Source organism: Pteropus medius, unplaced genomic scaffold, assembly GCF_902729225.1.
Source record: "Pteropus medius unplaced genomic scaffold, Ma_sr-lr_union100, whole genome shotgun sequence".
Classification (NCBI taxonomy): domain Eukaryota; kingdom Metazoa; phylum Chordata; class Mammalia; order Chiroptera; family Pteropodidae; genus Pteropus; species Pteropus medius.
In genome coordinates this window covers 28667039-28693082 of record NW_024354500.1, presented here as the reverse complement: position 1 = coordinate 28693082, position 26044 = coordinate 28667039, and the positions used below count along the sequence as shown (strand labels likewise).

At 36.5% G+C, this 26044-nt stretch overlaps 1 protein-coding gene across 21 annotated transcripts in view; it reads right to left on the bottom strand.

The window, feature by feature from the left end:
- Positions 1 to 26044, bottom strand: part of DST (dystonin) — a 404042-nt gene that overhangs the window by 71863 nt on the left and 306135 nt on the right. For all 21 annotated transcript variants that reach the window (XM_039853102.1, XM_039853089.1, XM_039853093.1 and 18 more), the window contains 7 exons: positions 25395 to 25636; positions 24384 to 24513; positions 21556 to 21755; positions 19634 to 20129; positions 16755 to 18226; positions 2253 to 2414; positions 611 to 781 (listed from right to left, as the gene is read on the bottom strand). In XM_039853102.1, coding sequence (XP_039709036.1) covers positions 611 to 781; positions 2253 to 2414; positions 16755 to 18226; positions 19634 to 20129; positions 21556 to 21755; positions 24384 to 24513; positions 25395 to 25636 — 2873 coding nt within the window. The remainder of the gene's footprint in view (positions 1 to 610; positions 782 to 2252; positions 2415 to 16754; positions 18227 to 19633; positions 20130 to 21555; positions 21756 to 24383; positions 24514 to 25394; positions 25637 to 26044) is intronic.

Genomic DNA, 26044 nt, shown 5'->3' with positions numbered 1-26044 from the left:
GCCTCTTTAGTATAGGTTGAACCTTAAGAAACTGCCCATATTTAATCTATGAAAAAGGCACTTTCAAATGGATCAACCTAATGTAAAAGGTGACAATGATATTTCTGTCCAAAGTCACCCTTTCAGAGAGTGAGGTCTTCCTTCCTTGACTACTCTATATAAAATTACACACACACATACACACACACACACATACAAACACACATACCCTCCACTCTAGCACTTCCTGTTCTCCATTCTTGCTATCAATTCCTAATTTCTACCTCCCATCTGTGCTTTATTTATCACTTGATAACTTATCACAGTTTACTTATTTACTTTGTTTATTGTTTCTCTCTCCCTACTCCTCCTTTCCCTCTAAACCTTATACTCAGTGAGGAACTTTTATCTCTTTTATTCAGTGATATATCTCCAGCACCTGGAACAATGCCTGATCCTTGGCAGATGTTCCATAAATATTTGTTGAAGGAACAACAAAATAATGTCTACAGCATCGATAACCAGTTAACTAGGATATCTAATTTATACAAATAAAGAGTCATAAGGTAAATTTTTATTCTCATTATTAAGACTGAACATTAAATACAATACAAAAGCATCACTAACTTACCTTTTGCTCTTGTATCTGGGCCTTCACCACTTTGAATTCAGCCGAAGGTGGTTTCTGATTGGCCACGAGCTCCTCGGTGTCCACCATCCAGCTGAGCAGGGACTCCAAAGCATCCTGGAACCTCCCACAATGCAGCAGGGCCTCCTGCAGCTGGGCTGCTCGCTGAGCCACCTGTAAAGTTCCAGTTGTTCCAACTTATTTACTTGCTTTTCACGTTTACCTTCCCATTTAGTCACCAATTTTCATTTCATTTAAAATTTTCTCAAAGCATTGATAGGGGTAGAAAAGAGTCATACTTTAGCTAAAGTAAGCCAAACGGTCAATGTAAAAAACAAAAAATCTTTGAGATTTTGGAAATATCCAATGCATTTATAATTAACAATGAATGATTCCCATATTTTAAGGTTATCGAAAGAAACAACACATTAGTCATTTTATCATTATCCCTGGAATTCATTTTTATTTCCTAATGATGAATATCAGGGATAATGATAAAAAAAAAAAAGACTAAGATTTTAAAAAACTATTATAACAGAGAGAATCAGAATTATGTTTCACTAGGTAAAATACCTATAAAGTATCTAATTAAATTCTGCTAGCTCCAAGCTTTGAGTCCTTTTTTAACAGACTAGGGTCTTTGTCTTCTAGTCAATGGAGTCTCTGTGTCCTACAAAGACATATCCTATTGCCCGTCTCATAGATCTTTTTAGACTAAAAAAGTAGTTGGCAAGACATTTTGTGCACTATGGAACATATTTTCACCTGACCCTGCATTCTAATTGTGTTTGAAGAGCACTACAATATGAATCAGACTTTAAAGAATGTTAAACGCAGGTCTGAGACCTGGAAATGTTTAAGATTTCAATGCAATGAAAATTTGTACAAGAATAATAACCACCACCACCAGATAAGCACAGCCATTCAATACTAATTTTCTGATAATTTACGTCACGTGAAGATCTGCCATTGTGTGTCAGCATTATCTCTTTAAGATATCAGAGCATTATTTTCCAGTGTTTTCCCTCATGGATATTTTTTAAAAGGTAAGATCTACATCTTATAAGTAATATAATATTTGGAGTTAATGGTCTATAATGAGGGTGGCAAACCCTTAGTCCAGGGCTGACAGAGAAACACAGTTGCTTTCACTTGCACAGTGTGATCTATTTATTATACAATGTGAAATTAGTTGCTGATATTTAAAAGATTCCACATAACAAGTGTGATTTCCAGTTGTTTTTATTTTTATGTCAAATATTCTTTTTGACAATAGTAAACCTAGACCACCTACATGGCAATGATTTGTTGGAGCTAAGCAGCTATGGTACCTTTTTAGAGGTGTGTATGCTCTCTCAATGTAGGTCAATGGCATGGGCCACCTGCCAACACACCTGCACTATTGTGTTTCCATCAAAATCGAGATAATGACAGGGAGAGGTGATGTTTCACCCAGCTTGTTTCTTTCATTTATGCTCCCTACTGAGCTCTGTGGGCATCCGAGTTTGGGCTATCCAGTTTACAGGAATATAGAAAAGTAGGCATGTTTAGGGAAGTTTGGCTACTGTAAGTATGATTAGTGGTCACATAAATGCTAGTGAATAATAAAGAAGAGAAATGACAATGAAGGGGATGAGAAAATTACCTTCTTATTAAGAGTCTTCCACCTTGTGTTGACATCATCCAGGTCATGCTCCAAACCCTGGGTGCTGGTGCTTTTAGCAGCACTCTGTATGAGGCCTTGACCTAACCAGTTTACATCTTGCTGTTTAACCTGCAAGGGTTCGATCTCCTCTTTTTGGAATACCTGCAGTTGGAAGGGCAATAATAATATGAATTATATTACCTAACAACCACCAAATACAAAAACAAACATCTGTTCAATTATCAAGTATCAATTATTAGAGGTGAAGATAATTTTTGTCACCTATTCATATGCCATAGCTGCCTTATTAATAATAGTAAGAAATTAAGCTAAATATAAATACATAACACTTATTATCAAAAACATTCAGTAATATTAAAGAATGATTTTCTAAGTACATTTAATCAGATTACCTATAAAACCAAGAAAACAGTACATGTGTTCCTTCCTTTCTTGTGCACTAGAAATTTCCTATCATTTCAATTTAACTCTAGTAAAAAAATGTATGAAAAATGCTAAGGAGCAAAACTATAAGATGGACCCAAGATGAGCCTTGCTACTAGGCATGGATTTTTATATGCTCTTCTAAGGATAGCTGCCATTAGCCAACAATCGAAGTTTGAGACTCAAATTGGAAATGAGAATCATTGACAAGATAATGAGGTTAGCCAAGAGGCCAATCTATGGCTTGCCAGAGGGGCCAAAATGCAGCAATAGGAAAAGAAAAATGATATAGGCACGCGCTGCAATAGTTTGGATCCCTACATATCTAGCCCCCTAAATATCAAGATGCTGATGGACTCGCAAGAGGCATGGAGACCTCACCCACTGAATATGATCATACATGCCACCAGCACAGCAATTCTGGTTACAATTTGGTCACTGCCTGCACTGTCAGCAGTTTTCCAGCACTCCCTCCCGACTCTCCATCCCATCCAATATATGGTCCCCGGTTGCCTGTAACTGTCAAAAGATCTAATGTATTAGAGTAAAATGCAAGTTCCATAAGAGCAGAAATTTCTGTTTTCCTTATAGCAGTTCCATTCCCTGGGCCTACCATAGTACCTCACATGTATTATGTACCTGATAATTATTTGCCAAGTGAATATCGTCAGTATAGAAAAATTATATTTATATCTTGGGGTAGATGACATCAATCCCACTACAGATAATAGTGGGGGTTGATCAACTCTGTCACAGATGATATGAATGTTTTTTTTTTTTTTAATGTAGGAATTAAAGGAAGCCATAAAGAAAATAAATTAATTTAACTAAGGAAGGAAAATTTCAGCTAGATAAGGTAAGACAAGGTTTGAGGTCCTGAGCCATTATACTATAGGGCACTATATAAATATATCAATAATCCAAGTGAATAAATAGTTAAACAGAATATATAAAAACATAATAAAGGCAAATATCAAAACAGTACTTAAGAAAAAATTATAGGCACAGTATGGAAAATATTTCTGGAAAATGTAGAGGCTGTAAGAGACAAACTCTCCAGACTCTGGCCTAAGGCCTAGCAAGCAGCATACTCCTGTGTCACTGTATAAATGAGTAAATTAAGGAAGAGCAAACAAATAAATGACCATTTCTTCTCAAAGTCCCCTCCTAACTAAAAGTCTAAATTCCCTCTATAGAAAATCTATATAGACAATTCCCACACTGGCTAATTGTTTCTATATAACAATGCTAAATATAAAAAGTCAACCACACATCAACCAAAGAAATTATAAGAATTCCCCCAAATCATTGAGGTAAGAAAAACATAAGTTTTCACAATTTTTTAAAAGGCATTAATTTACTTAATAAAGCAGCATATATTGCAGCAAGGTGGTGAAAATAGAATTTGGTACTGAATTATAGTTCTATTTCTTTTCTATACCACTTTCTGAGTTACTACTTGCAGGAACTAACAGCTGTGAATATGTTTTACTAACAAAAAAAGGAATGTGTTGAGGGGAGAGGAACTGCTACATTCTTAATTCCAAGAACTTGTCTGGTATATAAGGATTCATGGAAAAGTTGTATTCTCCCTCTCAGATAATTTTCAGGACACACACACACACACACACACACACACACACACACACACACACACACACTAACCTAATGTCCTAGTAAATTGCCTTAACCTCTGATCTTGGTTTTTAAGGAAGTTAATTTTAGGGTTGAGTATCAGAGTAGGTCTAGGTGAGTCTGTGGTAATTTTCTAAAGTGCTACAGAAAAACTACTAAGGGTTAAAAAAGATAACTACTAAAGAATCTATATAGGCCTAAGAGTTTAATTGCTTTTTACAAATAAACTGCAAAATCCTTTACACTAAGAAACATACTTTGCCAAGCTTTTAAACTAACATGCCATTTAATGCACGCTCAAGGAAAGTGCATTGCTGGTCAGAGCAATTATTTCATAGACTGAAAAGAGGAACTTTTCTGATATTATCCAAATTTCTTATCTCTCAGTGGTAACAAAATACCTATCAAGAGAGACTTTCCCTCAATTTAATACATAAGCACACAAACACAGAAACGCTTAAAATAAAATAAAATTATCTCTAAGGCAAAGTTTACCAGAAGAGCTTGGTGAAAGTACCAAAATAGCTGAACTTCAATCTAAGCGGGAAGAAAAGAATTACAGGCTTGACAAACAACCTCTACTTATTACAAGGCTGTACCCTTTACTTTCTTACCTCATTCGCCACTCACAAAAAGTTAGGAACTACCATGACTGCAAAATACAGCACAATAACTTCTCTACTTCCACATGCAGAGCTACTGAGAGAAAATTTTCAGCACATCTTAAAACGTCCTTAATTTGAGTAGAGTACTTCACAGACCACAACAATATAATATTGTGTTTGTACCTTCATGACTAAGCCTGCTCAAGCTTAATAAATCCACTATAACTGCCCTTAAATGGCAGTGTCTTAAACCACAATGTGTGTAAAAGCCAAACGTTAACATAAATTCACAGTGGAGGCACTCTAAATGAAGGGAAACAGTCTCCATCTGCACAATCAATAACAGGACTCTTAAACAGCTGGGAATAATCATTCTCCTCAAAAACGGTCCCTAATTAATTCATGAAAATGATCAACTTATCAATATCTGGCATCTTGTAGAGTACTAGTCAAACCCCCAAAATAAAAGACTGCTCTTGATCATCACTAGAAGCACTAGTGACCACTTTTGAACAGAAGCACAAACTTTCGGCATTACAGAGTTTCACATTTCCATTAGTTACCTGAACTGACTGAAAGCCATTACAGACTGTGTCCGATATTCCTGCCTGGACCCTTGTTTTTCTGGGAGCTGCTTTCTTTCTTATTGGTATGAATTTCGGGGAGCACTTCATATGGATCACCTCCATCCCCTGGGCAGAAAGGGGAGCCTCCACCTCCTCTTTAGATGCAATGCTGGATTCTTCTGAATTGCATTGTGTCAACAATGTCACATTTTCTACTAAACTTGTTCTACCACAATGTACATCGTTTCCCCTCGGATCTGAATGCGAGAGATCTAAACCCTCAGGAGAATCTTCCATAAATTCCCTACTTTGTGCTGTGATTTGGAATTCTCCCGGTCCACATGTTTTCCCTTCTTCTCCAGGGTTAGAAATACACTCATTTTCTCCATCTCTTGGCATAATTAACGGATCATACTTAACAGTGCTCTCTTTCAAATCATTCTGCAGGCAGCAGTTTTCACCATGGATTTCCCTTGGACCATTTACACGTTTTATTTCTTCTAGTGGAGAAACATCATGTAAAATCATTTTGACGTTTTCATCAGGGTGGGCACTTCTACACGAAAGCAATGGGATTTTCTGTTCGCTAATAGAATTGACAGAAAAAAATGGTCTATATTGTTCTGCTATATGAATATCTTCAGTGGGAGACAAGCTTCCAATTCGTGACTGGTCTCCAGTTAAAATGCCCTGTTTTTCTTCCCTCTCTGCTGGAGGGCTACATAAACCAGAGTCATCCTCCTCTGATGTGAGAGAATTAGTCCCCCATCTGCACTTGCTGGCCTTGGTAACAGCATCTGACATATCAGTAGGTTCAACAAAAGAGCTTTCACTTTTGTTTGCATAATCCATAAAATTGGCTGGGACAAACATTCGCCATGACCGTCTATGCTCTTTCTTTTCTGCATGAGATTTGGCTTTGGGTAATGCTGTGGTTCGAATGATATCGCTATTTAGTTTGAGCGCATCAAAGATCATTTTTTCATCTAGTTTGTTAGCTTCACGACCTCTTAGCTCAAACACACTGGAAGAAGCAAGGGCACCGTTGGAGCATAAAGAACTAACATCCAGTGTTCTGTGACTGTAGGGTAAAGTCCGATCTGTAAAATGCCTGGACGACAGGCTACCTTTCGAACCAGAGTCTATCTGTTCATTCAGTCTAACAGTATCGTAGATTGACCGCTGTGGGACATAACAGTCTTCAATATTTAGGTCCTCCTCTTCTTCACCCTTCCCTACACATGGGGGATTCTGACGTAAACAGTCTGGTCTGCTGAGGGGCTTCCCCATTTTGTAGACAGTTAAAGCAAATATCGCAGCTCTTGACACAGAAAATGAGAAATAAGATAAAGCATCTTTCAAAAAAGTATACTTCTGAACAGAGCTATAAAGTGTCTTTAGCATAAAGACACATGCTCAAATAATGTATGCAGTAATATATGAGGTCTTTAAGGTCATCATCAGTGCATAAGCCTAAATGCAACTATCCTTTTATCTGGTAGTTTTCAGAATGATTCTAAAAAATAAAGTGCATCAAGGACACAGAACAGAAATCTCCTTCCTCCCCCTTCCCCAGCCCCGAAAATTCCCTTTCACATACTCCAAAACAGAGAAAAAAACAAACACACACTTAACAGTGGCTCAAACACTCAGAACATTCCATTGTCAGTCCATTTCCCTTTTTAGTCTAATTTTGCATCTGAGATTTCCAGATTAAAATTTCCAAATGAGCAAGCATTTTAACAGGCTCAATGTTAATTTAGGCAGAGCTCTGGTTAACTGTAATCCACTTAAAGATGGCTTGCAAAACTTCATCTCCTTTATAAATAAACCATGCTTTAGAAACTTAAAAGACAAACACCGTGACCATATATTGTTCAGATCAAGGCACAAAACAAATCTTCAGAGAAAAATGAGTCTAATGCTGTAAGAAAGTTAAAATTTTCTTCTACTTTTCTGGGGAGCAGCTATAAATAATCTTGATTCAAAAGGCAGTTTTTCTTCCCATATTAAGCTTCTTTGAGGCTAGTCAGAACTACCCAAAGGAAAAAAAAATTCGACTTTTGGACAGCCAGGCCAGTACAATCCAGCAACTGTTTAAAGTAAACAGAAAGCATGGTGTTCTATAAACTCTCTTTAAAAAAAAAAAAAAAGCCGTTTCCAAAGTCTTATCTGATCCTCCTTAAGAAGGCTTATTCCACCTGAGGCAATTGCAGCAAAAGAAGAGCTCCGGGTTTCCTTTAAGGCACAGGCAGCGTCATTCACATTCAGCTGAAAACCGAGACTACTCTATCCTTTGAAATTGACCAACAGTGGCCGCAGTTGGGTTTTCATGTTAGCTACAGCTGGAGACAGGCAGAGGTGGCGGCAGAGGAGGCAGAAAAGGAACTCCAGCAGGGACCTCCTGCGCTGTCCCCAGCTCCTCAAGGCAGTAGTCCCAGGCAGGGCAGGCATCCTCCCAAGCCAGGGCGCTTCCAGCAATGCCCTCTCTCTTTAGGCAACATCTGCTTGGTCCCTTCGCCCGCGGAGCGCTCCGGGCGCGGAGCTCTCTATCACTTCGCTGCTACGCCCTCCCGTGACTTTACTTTGCAGTCATCTTTTCTTTGACTCCTTGCCTCTTCTCAGAGCCGGCGAGCTGTTTCAGGGGGAGGTACCTAGAGGCCGAGAGGCTGCAGTGCAACAGCTTGGTGGTGACATCAGCGCAAATCAGACCCACTGGGGAGAGGGGCAGCTCGAGTTCAGAGATCGCCGAAAGCTCACCACCTAGTTCAAAATAGGAAGGCATAGGAAGGGCTTGCAGAGGCAGAATCTGACACCAGGAACTCTGCGAAGAAATCATTCTGTGAACGTCTGGTGATCGCGCTCATTTGAATATTAAATGGAGAGGAAAAGAGATACACAGGTCCCTATCCTTCAGTTGAAAGCACAGTCTCTTACACTGCAGTTGCAGACTCTGTTTAAGTAGTATCTGCCCTGCGAAGTGCGGATCGCTTTGAAGTAGTGTTGTGTCATTCCTTTTTAAAACCCAAGTTCGAGTCTGTTTTCCAGAGTAAATTATTCCTATGGCAGGGAGCCCTGAGCACCGCTGACATGAATATTAGTAGTTACTAATAACTATGCAGTCCTCTTGAGATTAAGGCAAGGCCCAGACAAAGATCAAGGGCAGTAAGTGACTCCAGATATTTCCTAAACAAAATCACATGCACAGATTTTTAACTATTGAACACTCTTTGAAAATACTATTTGAAAATAAATCCAGCGAGCCAAGCCTTAACCTTTTTGGAAAAAAATTAATAGCTTTATTTAAATAAAAGAAGTCTATCCATCTTTTATTTTATAAAATAAGCAACACTGCCAGAATAGCAGATAGATTTACAAGTGAGGGCAGATTATTTTTTCTCAATCTTGCAAAATAATCATTTGAACATAGATAAAATTGCACTGACCCCAAGTGAAGAAGGCACCTGTAATAAAAACAACTTTATATGTTCTCTGGCGCTTTTACAGAAAAGATGTGGGAGAGAACTTTTGTACCTTTAATAAGAAAATATTATTCCAATATTATTTTTATAAACCTAAAAATTAAAAAAATCTATCCATAACCAGAACTCTGTAAGTAACATATCCACTCAACAATTATTAGATAGAACTCAGTATGTGGTCATGAAGTTGGAAAAAATATATACATAGCCATCTATAAAGAAAAAAAGTGTGTGTATATATATATAGATATATATATATACAATACATACATATACACAATACATACACACACACACACACACACACACACCCAGCAACAACACAATATCAATGACCATTTTCCACAGACAAGAAGTGAAATATTTCAACAAGCACTTGATCCTGTGGTGGTCAAGCACACAGGCCATGCTAATAATAAGAGAAGGAAAAACATGCACACAAGTTACCATGGCTGAAAAGTGGATTGGGCACTAGGCCAGGAATCAGTGGAGACTGAAAATTTTACTCACAACTGCTACTATCTTGACTTGTAAGCCTGGAAAGCTACTTATTCATGGCAATATTAAAATTCCCATGAAATGCGGATGAGTGCCTTTCTTTAAACATTAAGATCTTCATAGAACTTTTCATAGGAATGGCTCTAATTCAGTCCACCATAGCCTCTAACTCTGAATCATTAGCACGATATTATTCTAACCTTATGTAAAGCCAAGAAGAGCAACGTGTAACCTCACATTTCAGGTGGTTGGTGCAGTTTTAAAACTACGAAGATAATTCATTCATAAATTCAACTGTTCATCAGATAGTGCTCACTGTCTGCCAAACACCATGGTACAACACTGGCAAAACAATGGAAAATAGAGATGATGTGCCACTGTCCTTACACAACATACAGGACAATGGAGAGTAAGGATGAGAAAATAGGCACGATACAGTTCGGAAGGAGGAAGTGCTATGGGAAAATGCTGTCCAGTTGATTATGTTTAAGTATATATGCCATTAACTGAATAAGTGAATTTCTATTTTATTAAACTGATTTCAGCTAATTCTATAAATGATATATTCTGATTCAAGTTAAAATTTGTACTATTTATATTGCTATTTATAACAATAACTTATATATACATATATCTTGTTACTTGAATTCACAGTCCAAAGGTGTATCAAAAAAAGATAAAAGAACTCATATTTGGAGCAGAACTGAACTGATTTGTCTTTTCCTCCCAAATTGGGTTTATACGGCCACTCTAAATGTTATAGTGTCTAATGTTAATAAAATCAAGATATATTAAATTGTGTTAAATATTAATCATGATAGCTAGATCTGTCACATTTTCATGAAAGAAATATACGAAAAATAAAATGAGCGGTTTTTCTGAAAAATCGTCAACACTATTATTTCATACAATGTTAAATGTTCTCAAAACATTACTTACTTTACATAGCCTACTAGAAGACAGCTAAAGTATCTTCTAAAGGCAGATGATTTTGGAAAAGTGCACAAATACTAATTGAATTATAAGCAAAATAGTTCCACTTTCTCATTTTATATTTCTAAATCTTTAAAAAGGGAAGTTCTTGAAAAATCTTATCACTAAGTGTAACAATCCACTTCACCAGAAAGTTAAGTCTAATTTTATTAACTGAAACATGTAGTTTTTAGAGTTGAAAGATAGGAGATATTAAGAAATTCAATATGTAATAAGTAGAAAAGGTCTCTGTGAATAAATGGAACATTATCCATGAAAACTGACAAAAATACCCTTTTGGCCCAATAGCTCTCAAAATCTGTATTAGAGGCCAAACAAGAGGTATGTTTTGTTTTTGTTTTTGTTTTTGTTTTTTACTGTGAGTACAAAAATAGATCTTAGAAGCAAAAATTTCTATTATTCTTTCTAAAACAGGCTGCTAGCTAATGAAAACTGAAAACACCTTATATTTTTAGTTTTCAAACTAATAAACTCACATAAATGGCAAAAGGGTTTTTGAGGATATTCATCAGACGAATATATAATAGCTACTTATTTCAGTGGAAAATAGTTTATATTTAATAGAAAGTAGGCTATTCAGACCCCACCACGAGAGCATACAAACCAAAAACACTTGATAAATTCATTGTCTGATCTTGACAGGAAATATCTTTAATAAGCACTTGCTATTCTTCTGGTAAAGTGCTACTATACTAAAACTACATTTTTCCCCCATCTTCAATATGGTATTCAGGTGACGGTGGATAAAGAATATTCTGTGCAATAGAAAATGATTCTATAGGTAAACATTAATTGAAATATATGCATATGTGTGTATATATATATATATCTATAACTTCTAAAAGTTGATTTTTTTAAAAAAGAAAGCTATCCAGCAAGTAAAACAAATACTCATGTTAATGACACCACTGAATTTCTTTCAGAGTAACAAAAATCAAAACCAAGCAAAACCTGAAAACATGCCTCATATTAAAACACTGACAAAAGAAATAAAGTAATCTTGAAATTAAGACAAAGATACAAGAGGAACAGGATGTAAGCACAGACATATACTAGGGGTAGCGTGGTTCTTGAACATCTCCAAAAGCTTTTCACTTAATTTACAATCACAGCTTTTACCTATTCTCAGCTATTATTTAATGAATGAGCAGAGATCTAGATAAACATTTGAAAAAACTTACCAGTCAAATTTTCTTATCAGAAAACCAACGTATAATTTCATAACAACAAAGCAAATTCTCCTGTCTCTCTCACATACAGACACATACACACCTTCAAGCAACTTTCCGCATTAAATAAATTATGTAGGTATCCTTTCATCTAAGAGAGGCCTATGATAATGACAGTGGGTGCTACAGTTTGGTGCTTTTTGGAGGATCACTTTCAAATGGTAATATAGTATTATCCTATTAACAAAAATAATAATAAAAAGTTCAGTTTAAGCTGGAACTGCCCTCGGACCAATCTATTTTCATTCCTCAATCTTAAATGAAGCAATAGAAGTTAAGAGAGGCTATGTAACAAAGTCACGTTAGTTAGCAACAAAAGTAGAAAGAAAATCCACATTGTCAAGTTCCCTTTTGACAGCCCTTTCAGAACAGTATGGTATGTGTATTGCCCGTGTCATGTAGGAAAGAGGGCACCCCTCTGTTATGCCTCATCTGTGTAGGCAACAAATGAGTGAGGTATTATTAATACTACACAGCATATCAACTCCAACTCTTAGGAGCTTGGCAGGGCTCTGCTTCCGTAGCGCTTCTCTCTTTACCATCATGTGATATTCTTTCTTCCTAAAATCTTAAATGCCACATTGATGTGACTGATTAAATAATGTGACCTTCCTATAAAGCCCATACATCAAATCATAGCTTCTGAGTGAAAATACTTTCACCTTTGAAAATACTAGAGGAAAGTATCACACAACCTCCTCGCTAATATGCTCTCATTAACAAAAGTTCAGTCAAGTAAGAATTTTTTCCTTAACAAAAGCCTCTTCTGCAACGGCTTTGTTTAATTTTGCCTTGGTCTCAACAAAAATGAAGAACAATTCATCATCAACCTCTACGTAAAAGCATGGGCACATTGAAAAACCACTATTAAAGCATTCTTTGGACAGTTTAATTTTATCTTTTTAAAAATGGTGACAATGCAGAGTTTGTTTTAGGATCATCTGATAAATATCTTAATAAGATATATGCAAAGTAATTTATTTCAGCAATACTATTTACAAATAGTGCTCAGACTGCCTGGCTTCTCTTCTCTCCAGATACTGGGCATTTTGGTTTACTCAAAATTCAAATTATGGTGCCGAGGTTAAACAATGTCTTCACCTGGACCAGAGAAAATTTATTAAAGTATAATTAGGCATGTGTCTGGTCTTTGTCTGTGGTTTCGACTTGGCCTGAAAATATTCTGCTCTATAAAGTGATATTTTCATTTTGAAAATAAAAAATATATATATCTTCGGTTCAAAGAGACTTGTACCAGTGATGTGCTTATTTGTGGGGGAGAATGTGAATTACAATCGAGGCAGCAACAGAATGGCCAGAAACAAACAGTAAGCAGGTTCTAAGACTTTTTACCAAGGCCTAGATAGAGGTGAGGAAGGAGTGTGTATTTGGCCAGAATGTAGGTGTATATGTTCATTAAAACATCAAATTTCTTTGATCTTCATTAAGATGAAATCAAATTTCATGACGATCAGAAAATCTGACTGGATATTGATAACATCACAGGAACTGCCAGGACAGGTTCCATGTATATTGTTGGTTACATATGTTTTTGATAAATAAAAATGTGGAAACATTAATATTACTTAATAATGCAGTTTAGATTTGAAGATAATCTTGAGCTAGGAGTTTCAAGGAATTTAGGAATTTATGACAGTATGCATAGAATTTAATGTAATAATAGAGGAGTATAAGTAGAAAAATGGTACTTTGAGTTATCAATAGTAATAAAAAAACACCTCACTCTTCAGATATTTTAGTCCAATAACTAATATTTAGAAGTAAGAAAATGTACAGTAAGCAGAACTTACACAATCAAAATATTTAAAAACTTTAACACAAAAGATAATACCACTCTATTTTCAAAAACTTGGAATAGTTTTTACTGACAGTGAATTAGGACATTTGGTTCAGAAGAGCATTTGTTTTTAATCATTCTGTTTGGGGTGGTGTCTTAAACATGAATTTTGTCCTTTCAATGATATTAACTCTTATTTCTTAGGTTAAGTTTTTTGGGGAAAAAATGGAAGCTGAGAGGTTTGTTTTACCTAGTTTAAATAATCCATTCAGGTCCCAGCGAATACCAGGCATCCCCTACTGAGTAACTGGGTAACAGCTATTGTTGAGTGTTAGTCCTACTCTAAAGGTAATGTTATGAAAAACTATGATTTTTATCTATGACATAAGGTTAAATTAAATCTACTGGGAAAAGTAATGTCAAGCTGGATTATATTTCAAAGTATATAATAAAAATAGATGTTTGGAACCCAAGACTTACTTCAATGCTTTTCTGTTATATTTTTAGAAATTAGAATAACTAGCAGTTTGCTATTTTTAACAAACTATTAGTTTTTCACTCAATACAAATAATTCCGCTTAAAAATATCTAAAATATTATGTTAAAACTAATGTTCAACAAAAGCCTAACGCCCAACAAAAACTAAATTATGATCTGAACTGTAAACTAATTTACCCCTTAAGATATAATCACTAAGACGGTAAAGTGTTTGGCTTCTTCTCAGTGGCGGGTGGTGGTGGTAACCATCACCAGCATCCACATATCCGCTTCTAAGACAATTTCACACACATTTATTTCCTGTTTCTCATAGCAGCCAGTTTAATAGAATACTTTCCCTAGGTGAGTGTTACTGGGGTTTTGGATTAAAATGAACAGTGGTTGATTACTCAGGCCACCCAAATTAGGCTACAGCAAAGATGATTTGAAAATTTCCCAAAGAAAATATCATATGTGCAACATGATGAATAAAGTTGACACAAAACACTGCATTGTTTCCACCAGAACATTCTGGTCTTGACACTTACTACCTGTGTGACCTTGGGCAAGTCACTTACCCTCCCTGGGTCTCAGTTTCCTTACAGTAAAAAGGGAATAATAATAGCATCTACCTCTCATGACCGTTAACATGGTTAAAAACGGAGAGTTTAGAACAATGCTTGACACATCAGAAGCCTACAGTATATGTCAATTGTTGTAATGGCTACTTTTTCAGAGTACACATACACACATACAAATAAATGGAATTAGGGATCACGGAAAAGTTATCATGCTTATTTACCAAAATAATATTCTTGTTCTTTTTTACCTAGGCACTGGAATATATTAAATATAAATGAACTGTCCACTTGGAAACTTTTATTTTAGTCTCTGTGTCTCAAGATACTGATGTTATGCATTGATATTCTTTATTACTGAATGTCATTAAAATCAATCAACTCCCTCCAAAGTAATCAGAAAACAGACAAACACAGCATCCTAAGTTTATTTTTCTTATCAATCAAATAAAACAAGCTCTGTAACCATTAATGGTAATGATGCTTATTTAGAGTTTTTCAGTTTGTAAAACACTTTCAGTGCAACAGGGCTCCTCCTATCTCATTTTCTCTTACTTTCAAAAGATTTTTCTGCATAGAGAGCCACAATTTTCACTGTATTCAGACAGTAGCACCATTACTTTTGCTCATTTTCTTATGAGTAGTTGAGGCAGTGAAGAGAAATGAAGAGACTCTTTTTCTCTACATGAATTTACAGAAAAACTAGAGAAATGATAATGTTTCACAAAGGCAATGAACATGATTAAATTTCATAAGTAAAAAGACTACATGGTTACTGCCTTTTTTTTTTTTTTGTCAGAGTTCTACAGAAAATTCCAACATTTTCTGTCTGAGGAAGACTCACTCCTCAAGCTCTGCCCTAGTCTTGGAAGCAGAAACTCCCACAGAACTTTGTCTTTCTAATATAGAATGCTCACACACAAAATCTTTATTTTGCAAACCAGAAATACGAAAGTTTGACAGAGTAATGAAGGAAGTAAAGTCAACAGTAGGTAGTTTATTTTCCTTTACCTTCAAGAATCAAGATCTAAATACAGAACCACAGATTTTTAAGCGCTGGAGGTACTAGGCTTCCGAGGTACTTTACAAACAGCAAATATAATCATAGTAAGAAAAAGAAGAAGAAAATGAAGTGATTTTGAAGTTGTTTTTCAAAATACTGTTATTAAGGGTAAGCAAGGGAAACACCATGTCAAATATAACAGCACAGAATTTGGAAGTCCATTTCATTTATATTCATTTCTCATGGGAATCAATTTGTAGTTTTACAAATTCCACTTTTATTTGCTCTTATTTTATCCTTTAGGGATATATGATAGGACTTATCACCACACTGGTCTTTAATGCAAAGTAAAACACACCTCATAAATAGAACAGGATCCATGCTAATTCCAAAGGTTCATATCAGCCCCGTACGGCAAATGCTTGATATTTAGGACCCTCTCTGTGTAGGCATGAAGCTATCTTTGTTGGCTGCCAAGATACAACCTCTGCTCTCACTATCATAAATGAGGCCAACTCCAGTGACACTAAACCTGGGCCACCGTTTTTACCTAATGTTCCACTCATCATTAAGCATCACTGAGAGCTATCAAGTGGCAGACATTCCTTGGCATTCAGGAGCTTGTAGTCCAATTAAAAATAATTTACTCCTAATCCTCTGGGACATGAGCCCAAGAGCTTTGTTTTGTAAAACCAGGATTACAACATGGAACTCCACTCTGCCTTTAAAAATATGAACTTTGGGAAGAAAAAAGTTTACAAAAGAAATTCAATTAAGGATGAGAAGGCCATAAAAAAGGAAAGAGCAGGAAAAGACTATAATTCACCATTAAAGAAAATTCTGGGAGACACACATGAGGAGAACAAGTATTTCATGTTAGGGAATGGCCTCTGCAGCAGAGTTCAAAATATGGCTCTGGTCCCTCCAGATGTCAGCCGCGAGTGATATCAGAAATGAACTCTATGATGTCAGTCTCAGGCTTCATGGAAAAGTGCCGGAACTTTTCAAGTACCCTTCCCAAATCCCCAATACATGTGGAACTGCCCCATGTGCCTGGATATACACTCATTTAAGCTCAAACATTGTGCGACAATCCTATTAGAAGGTTCAACGAAACAGACAACCTCCTTTCTACACCAGTGAGAAATGTCCTTTAGTAATAAAAATGCTCAGTAAAAATGAAGAATTCCCTACCTTAAACGCATTAAGCTGTTGGTTGATTGTCTCCGTTTCCATTGCTACGGGGCCTTGAGACTCCTCACGTTCTTCGGCTTTCTGAAGTAGAGTAGAAAATTCCTTCAGTTTGCTATAGAAGTCTCCAAGACGCTCAATTGTCCCTTCGACCTGCTCTTCTCTGGCTTGTGCTCGGTCCAGCAACTTGTTGCACTGTTTGCTTAAAGCCTCCAAGTCCCTTTTGATTCCAACAAGATCGGGAGAGGTTTCTTCTGTGGCCAGCATCATCTTGCAGGTTTTATTGGCATTGTCATTGCTAGCTATGAGGGCTTCTAGTTTCTGCAGAAAGGCTGTAATAGCCCTCTTTTGCTGTTGCAATGTTTCTACATCTCTCCCCACTGGGGCCATGCTATCTAGTTCATCATCAAACTCTGCAAATTGAGAAAACATTTCTCGGATGGTATTCTGGAAATGCCCAATGCCTTGAAGCTTGGTTTCTAGGAACGAACACTTTTCATCGACCTGCTGACTTAATGCGCTATGCTCTTGGGCTAAGGTTTCTGCTTGTAATAAAACATCAGAGGTTCCCTTTGAGTCTGAGGCTTCTACCACAAGGTCCTGCGCAAGTCCTTTGGCCAAATCTACCTGGTGCTTCAAGGTCTGAAGTGATTTCTGCTGAGTCTGCAACATGGTCAGGTATTTATTACTGTAAGCCTGGGGTCCTAGGGAATCATGAACATCTAGCTGTTCCTTTGCACACTGAAGCTGCCTTTTAGCTTCTTTGGACACTTCTTGAAATTCTTTAAACTTCTGGGCCATGTTCTCCAGAGAGAATTTCTTACCGTGAAGTTGTTCAGTGACCATGTCTACCTTCTGGTTCAGTGATTTATTCTCATCTGTAACAACCTCTTTATCTATCTCACAGACACTGAGCAAGCTATTGGCTGCGTTGTTTAGCAATTCTACCATCCCAAAGCGCTGGTCCATTTCCTTCTGCAGAGACTTTAACTTGGCAATAGAATTCTCTGTTTCAGTAGGATCCAAGCAAAATTTTATTTCCTCCAGGTTATTTTGACATTTGTCGATCCATGGCCGAAGCGTCTCTACATGTTCTTTATATTTGAGGGCTTTTTCTAATGAATCTTTAACCTTGTCTTCTCTCTCTTTTACCTGCTTATTAAGTTCATCCCAGTTGGTTTTAATTGTGTTAAGTTGTAACTGTAAGGCTGCCTTCTCAGAACCTTGTGTTTTTAATAACAGATTTTCACCTTCCACGATGGTTTTTTCATAAACACTAGACTGAGCAATCAAGGCTTGACTAAAGTCTTTCTGATATTTAATTAATGACTCCAAGACATCAAGTTTTGCTGATATAGGGTGAGCCTTGTTTAGCTCTTCTTTCTTTGTATCCAGCCAAGACTGAAAATCTCTAGACATTTGCTGAAATTGGTGAGAGCTGGCACAGGCTGACTGGAGGTGCTGGACATGAGTCTCTAAAAATGAAATTATAGACATGTTTACTTTACATCAAAATTCAGATTTAACCTATGAAAAGCCAGAAGTAAAACCCCCAAAATAAATGTACATGACTGTCTAAAAGCAAGGGCTGTAAGCACTGACTCTAAGAACTAGAGGAAGCTGAAGTTGCTGACAAAAGGGGGCAAAGGAGTAAGAAGAGGCAGGGACGACGACAGGAAGAGAGACAATCAAGGCAAAGAGGAGATGAGAGACCAATATAGATGATGGGGATAAGTGAAACTGCACAAAGGTGCAGGGTGGTAGAGGACAGTCACACACACTGCCCACTGTACTAGAGTCATCTCCATTCCAGTATGTGGAGGTGACAACTGTTCAAAGTTCTAAGTGTGCTGCTAAGCAGTCCATCTCTTATGAAATATGACTGTTTCGCTTTTATAATTTTATGAATCATTAAGGCAATATAATGGAGCACTTAGGGACAGCATGGGTTTGGATCCCACCTCAATCTCTCAGGAGCCAGAAAACCCTGGGCCAATGATTAAACCTCTAAGCCTCTCTTCCCCAAATGTAAACTGGCAACAATAGAAGCCGCTGTGGCCATTAAGTGACATGATGGTATGTGTGTAAAGTTCTTAGCTTAATACCTGTCACATAAAAGTATCCACAACAGTAATAATAACCATAATCTTAATAGCTAATATTTATGATTAATATCATTTCAAAATAAGGGAGCAAGCCTAAATAGTTGCTTTGATCAATAAACAAATTCGATCAATTAAAAAACATAAATTGAGCATGGACTAGGTACAAGGCACCCTTGTTACTTTTCAAACAGGAAAAATGCAGCAGTCAAATGTGCTTTTCTTTGGCAGGCTCTTCAGAAGTCTAATTACTCACTACTGCTGCCTCTGACAAATACTGGCACATCTGTCACAGAATTGTGGCCACAGTAGGTAAGAGAGAAATATAGTGCCAAATGCTTCTCTTTCACACATTTCTCCAGAAATGCTTCCATGACAGAGTTAGACAACATAACTGCAGATGAAAAAAATGATGCAATCCTTTTAATAACTGTATTCATCTGTTGTTGTTTTTTTCCTGGTGAAATACGACTGTCACACAGCAAAAATATTTGTATCTTTTAAAAACCAATTTGGAATGCCTGACATTTTAATGGTCTTAATTAAGTGGATTTTCCCATCGGCGTCCCTCCATTATCTGTGTAGAATTAATTACTCTAACACTGTGAGAGCATGAACACAACAGCTCTCTGTGCTCGTGTGAGTGAGCTCCTCTTCACTTATGCTCTCAATGGGGGCAAACTCTCTTCAGGGGCCCAGATCACGGGCAACGGCTTGGAAATAGGCAATGCCTGATTTCTTTTACTAGGAAATACATGTGTTAAAAGAAGATAAACAAACCTGCTTTTTGTTCAATATCCTTAAATGATTTTAAGATAATTTCTAGTTGTCTACTAAGTTCTGCTTTCAAGTACTCCTCTTTAACCAGTGCTGACAAATCCTCACAGAGGGCCTGGGCCACTTGTATCTGCTTCATTTCCTGCTCTACTTCCTGCTTCATTTTTTGGGCCATTTCCAATTGTTGGTTCATAGCATCGGGGTGTGTGCTCACAGCCACACTGCTGCTGAGTTTATTATCCAAATCACTCAGTTTATCAGAAAGCCTTCTCAGCAGGCTTTGATACTGTGTGCTTTTAACAATGGCTTGGTCAATCCAGTCACATCTGTCACTCAACTGTCCCGTTAGGCTATCCCATTTTTGGGTCACAGCTGCCAGTTGCTCTTTCACAATCCCATGGAAAGAAGGGTGTTCACCAGGTCGGCTCAGAATCCCCTGACCAGCTGCTGTGAGCTGCTCATACTGAGGTTTCCGAGTGTCAAATTCTTGCAGCAGAATCTAAGGTAAAGAAGTAATGAGGGTAAACAAACACAAATTATCAGATAATTAATTAGAGAAAACATAGCTTTAAGTTTTTAAAGAGACAGAAATGCTACTTATTTATCTAGTTCTCATTTTTTATTTTGTTACCACTTTCCTAGTTTTTATTTTGAAGGCAGTGCAATTATCCTAAAGTAAATCAAAGAGCTATAGTGCTCCATAGAGATCACATTTTGCCCAAAATCATATCCCCCAAAGGGAAAAATGAAGGGAGCAAAAATCTTCAGTAGTTTGGAAAAAAGGAACAAAAATTTACGTACGAATTTTCATATACAAAAGGAAATACTGCTATTGGACAAGTTCGTGTCCATATCACACTAACAACAAATTTATTTTTCCCTACTTGTACTTTTCTCTTTGTAGGTTTTTAAAAACATTCTACAGCATTTTACACCAAATGAAATGCATAGTGATAACAGTGTTAGAATATATGCATTCATGGTGTACTGATCTACAAAAAAATTTTTTTAACATACGATTTATTGACGTTTACCATTCTCATTGTAATGGTTTTAGCCAATGGATCATGTTGCTCAGAATGTCCAGGCTCAGCATCGGCTCTCATTATGAAATGAATGATCCAAAAATTTCCTTTTTTTAATACATTTTATCTATCTCTGAGAGACTACCCAAACTAGGTGCAATTATTTCTCCTAAATGTTTATTTATAGCTTTTGTTTTCATTCTCCTCAGATTAAGAACATACATGAATTTGTATTTTACGAGTGCAGAATCAGCCTCATTGCTCTAATACTACTACTCAGATATAAATACTATATAATACTACTACTCACTGAAACAACAACCATGCTTCTCCTATTACGTCTGACTTAAATTTTATGGATTTTTTTCCCCTTGTGGATTTATGCAATTATAATTAGAGTAGTCTAACTAACCCTCTGGGGTTCAAGGTTTCTGCTTCCCTTATTCTTGCTCCTCTTCTTATCCAGTTCCGCACCACCCTCCCCCCACCCCCCCACCCCCCGCCCCCGGTCAGGGCATGAGTTTTATAAGTTTCATTACCTACTACCACAATCAAAATAAATAAAACCTCAAAGGACTAATTTCTAAACAATAAAAAGCATATACCACCTTCTCATAAAAATGTTATTACTTATACAATCACATTAATACTTCTAAGAAGGCCCTTTATAACAGGGTCTGCACAAGCCACAGCATGACTGAAATGGTTAAGGGCTGAGTAGACGACTCTGGGATGCCTCACAGCTTTGGTTCTCTGAGGTTTCCCTCTAACCTCAGGACCTGTATCTTATGAGCATCTGAAACGTTACAAATACACTCCAAGGCAGTTAAAGCACATACTGCCCAAAGCTAATATACTTATAATGAAAACATTTTTTTTGTCAAGTCGAGTGATACTCACCTGCACCTGCTGCCTTTGTGTGTTTAGCATATTTGGGTCAATTGACAAGGGCCCAAGCACACTGACCATCAGTTCTTTTTCCACAAGCCACTGTTTTAACTGAGCCTCTACGGTCTGGAATTGAGTTAGATTATTAGAGGATTCTTCGAGTTTTTGTTGTCTGTCAACTGTTAATTGATTGAGTTCTTGCCACCTGGAATCTAAAAGAAAAAGATAAAAGATAAAACTGGTCTTTGTTACCTATGAATACTGTAGGATGTGACTTAATATGTAGTGGCTATCATTCTATCTTTACTACTCATCTTTCATGGTTGGTTAAAGTCTAACCTAAGATAAGTATTTGCATTTATTGATGCAGATTTTATGATTCTGATGGTTGTATGTCAACTGAAGTAAAAGAAAAGTAAATCTGAATTTAATTTTAGAAGGTAATGTAGAGGATGAAATATTCCTTAAAGCAAACAGGATCCTGAGCACCCTCAATCCTTCTAGAAGTCCTATAGACTCTGTTAATTCAACTATAACTGACCTGTCAGAATGATGAACATTAATCATTTTCTTTAATATCAAATCTTCAATGATCAGTTTAAGGCCAATGACTCTCAAATTTTTATATCTATGCCCAATCGTCCTTAAAGTTACACTAGAAATTCTCACTAACCCTTTAAACTCAACATAAAACTCAACATTATATTCCTATCAAAACTGGTGGATTTTTTTGACTTTTAGATTTCTTTCAAAGGTTATCCTCACTCCCAGGTCACTGAGATGCAATCTTTCAGAATGTTCTTTCATGACTCTCCTAATTTTTAAACCTATCCTTACATTTCCAATGCCCTCAGTCCATTTCAGTCCCATCGTGGTTTTCCCAGACCACTGATTCTCAAACTTGAGCTGCATTAAAATCGCCTGGAGGAATTGTTAACACAGGTTGCCAGGCCCCACTCCAGAGTTTCTGATTCAGCAGGTCTGAAGTGGGGCCTGAGATTTTGCATTTTTAACAAGTTCCCAGATGCTGTTGCTGCTGCTGCTGCTGCTGCTGCTGCTGCTTCCAGAAGCATGCGTGAGAACTACAGACCTAGACTGTCAGTCTTCTAACTGATTTCCTTGCTGTTAGTGTTTCTCAGCTGCAAACCATTTGGTTCTAAACTAATTTCCCTTTACGAAAAAAAATCCTTTTAAACATGTCACTTCTATGCTGAAATCCTTCAATAACTAACCCTCGCCACCTACATGATAAAATCTGCAGACTTCTGCTTGATGTTCAGAGCTTCCCACGAACTGGCCCTAGTCTACTAATCCTAAAGGGTTTGTACTTTCGAGATGAAATCTCTAACCTAGCCCTGTTGATCTTAACCACTATCACCCGAACAAGCTTCTGCTCACACAGGCGCCACACCTGACATGCTCTCCATATATCCCATGTATACCATCTCTCCATGTATCCCATCTCTACCCTTCCTTCACAATTCCTTTGGATTTTATCCTCTGCTAGGAAGCGTTTCCTGTTCTCCCTACCCTTAAGATGGCCTGCTTCTAAAGCCAAGAGTTATCAACTAGTACTTGAACACAGTAGTCATTCAATAAACATTCACTGATGGGTGTAATTAGTTGATCTGATGGATTTTTTTCACCTAGCATAATACACTAATGGTTTGATTTTAATAGAACTCAATCATGAAAACTTATCTAATGGCATCATTCTATATGGCACATTCTAGTCAAACACAATTTGACAAAATAATGCAACTAAAACAACACATTGAGAGTGAGAAATATCAAAATCTTATCAGGAAACTTTTTTGAAATACACACTCCTCACTCTCACCCCTATTCTAAAATGTCTTGATAATACTTCCCTAATTAATTCTGACATCCCAGGTAAGAGCCACTGAATTAGGGACAAATTCATTATAATGCAACAGGAGTCCCTTAGTTGGATTAAACAGACCTTTGAATATTAAGATCCCTTAGGATAACCTTTTTCAAACTAAAATATATTTGTAGATTTCTAAATTTATCACAGCATATGTGGCTCTAAAGGAAAGATAATCTTTAGCTAAATACAATGAAATGACTTAAAGTAAAATAATTCTTACTATCATCATATCAAACACATAACCCTTACTATATGCCAGGTACTATTTATCTGAGTGGACACACACACTAAATCACTGACTTCTCCAAACAAAACTATGAAGTAGAAAAAATTAGTATCATTGCCTTATACTCATTTTCCTTATTATTATAATAATGAAAAAGGGGTGATAAGATAATAAGGCTCATGAAGAAAGTTCTGTACCTATAAGGAATAATTTATGTAGGGATAGAATCAATATGGGAAGATAACTCTGGATAAAGAATCAATACCACCAGATTTCTGTGGGGAGCTACTTTGTAATGCTGACTGGGGAAGAGAAAAGCATAAAGGGCTGGAGAACTCGCAGAAGGAACTCCATGAAGGAGAAGGGAGCCAACCTTTACCAAATAAATTAAAAGGATGTTTAATAATGTACAGAATAAACAATAATGAAAATATTACTCAATGCGCAGTATTTTATTAACTAGTATTTAACTTCTTCATAAAAATGAATTTAGTTACTGTGTTTGGCAAAAAAATAAATAAATAAAATCCCACAAAATATACCAAGTCAGCACAATATAATTTGAAATGGCACTTTTAGATATGCAAAAATAGATTCTGAAACATTAAAGAAATCCCAAAATAAGTGAGGCTGTTGGATAATTTTTTTTTTATATAAAGATGATGATGATAAAAAAAAAATGAGGTTCTGTTCATGGTGTCTGGTTTAAGTAACATAACATACCTATTTCTGTCAACATCCGTTTCCATTTGGGGGCCTCAGGAGTATCCGGGTTCTCCTCCAACAGCTCCGTCAATTTGTCTTTCAACTCCTGTACTTTGTTTACATTTTGCTTCAGTTCTGCCTCAAATGACTAACAAAGAAAAAAAATAACAGAGTAAGTACACTAAAGTATGTCAATATCATAAGACAAAAACACAATTATGATAGAGAATTTTTTTCTCTAGTATAACCAAAAGAGGAGAAAATCCACTGTTAAATGCTGAAGTGGGTGAGGACCTGGAATCAGCAGTTAATTATTTTGTTTTCCTCTTCTTAGCAGTCTTCAACTATCTAATAAAGGAATTGAAATGAGAAACACTGTAGCTATGGAGATAATGACTCTTATCCCTATTACTTGGGAAGTGTCTCATATTATTCTCAAACAAATCCCTTGGAAAATTGGAAGATGACATCAGTAAGATTGAAATCACTAAGAAAATCAGTCTTGATAAAGGCTGCCAGATTTGAGAATCAACTAGTGAATAAGGACTTTTCTGGATGACACAATATAGAGTTCAAATATAGGTTAGCAATTTGCAGACATTTTTGATGATTGCCACAATGTAAAACCATCTTCCCAACTTTGACAGTTGTAGAAAGAAATATTGTCTATTAAAGAAAGGGAAAGCATGAGCTCCCCTATTTTATACTTGACAGAACAGATCCCTAATACTCTTAGCTCTTAAATCATTTCCAGTAGTTGACTGGTTAAAATCCCAGACTTAAATTGATTTAAAAGTGGCAAAGTTGCTTATACCCAACAGTTCACTCATCTTCATAATGTCTGTGTGCAAAAACAGGTGACTGCTATCACCAATCTCTACAGAAAGGCACACTAAACAAAACTGGCAAATTATTTGCTGAAGATCATAGGGCAAGAAATCAGAACAGGGCTCCTGACCACCAGAGCTCAGTTCTAAACACTAATCAGTTCTCTTCCATGTCTTCAGTAAATACACCCACAGAGTATACCTTATTCTGCTCAACTTGAGTCTTCACAGCTTCAGTATCTGTAGGTGTAGGAGCTTGATGCCATTTTGTTGCAGTTTTGTTCATCTTCTGTAACCACTGCATCATTGCACTTGATTCCTCCTGAGCCTTTTGCAATTTGGTGAGTTTAGTATTTAGCTCAGCTATTTTGTCCTTAAGTAACAGGCCAAGATCTTCATAACCATGGCTTATGTCAGTCATATCCTTTTTAATAGATGTTAATCCTAAGAGTAAGGAAAATGATTATACTGACACATTTTCAAGATGTCTAGAGTACAGCTCTAGAAATAGAAGTGCTTTACACGACATTTCCTTTAATTTTGTCAATATTAGCCTACCATGATTAAGTCACAGGATTTTTAGAAGTAAAAGGTTAGATCATCTTATAATGCTATTTAATGACAAATAATTTAGGAGCATTGCACAATACAAGCGAAATAAAACAGATATTTTAACTAGATCAAAAAACCAAAACCATGAAATATTACTTAATTCCTCAAGCATCAAACTCAAGAAAATAGCTCAAATAATATCTCAAGTGACAAAATATCTCAAATTAACCAAAAAGAAGGAAACATAAGCAAATGCCAAACTGAGGATTTCACTAATTTCGGATGAACAAAATTACATGA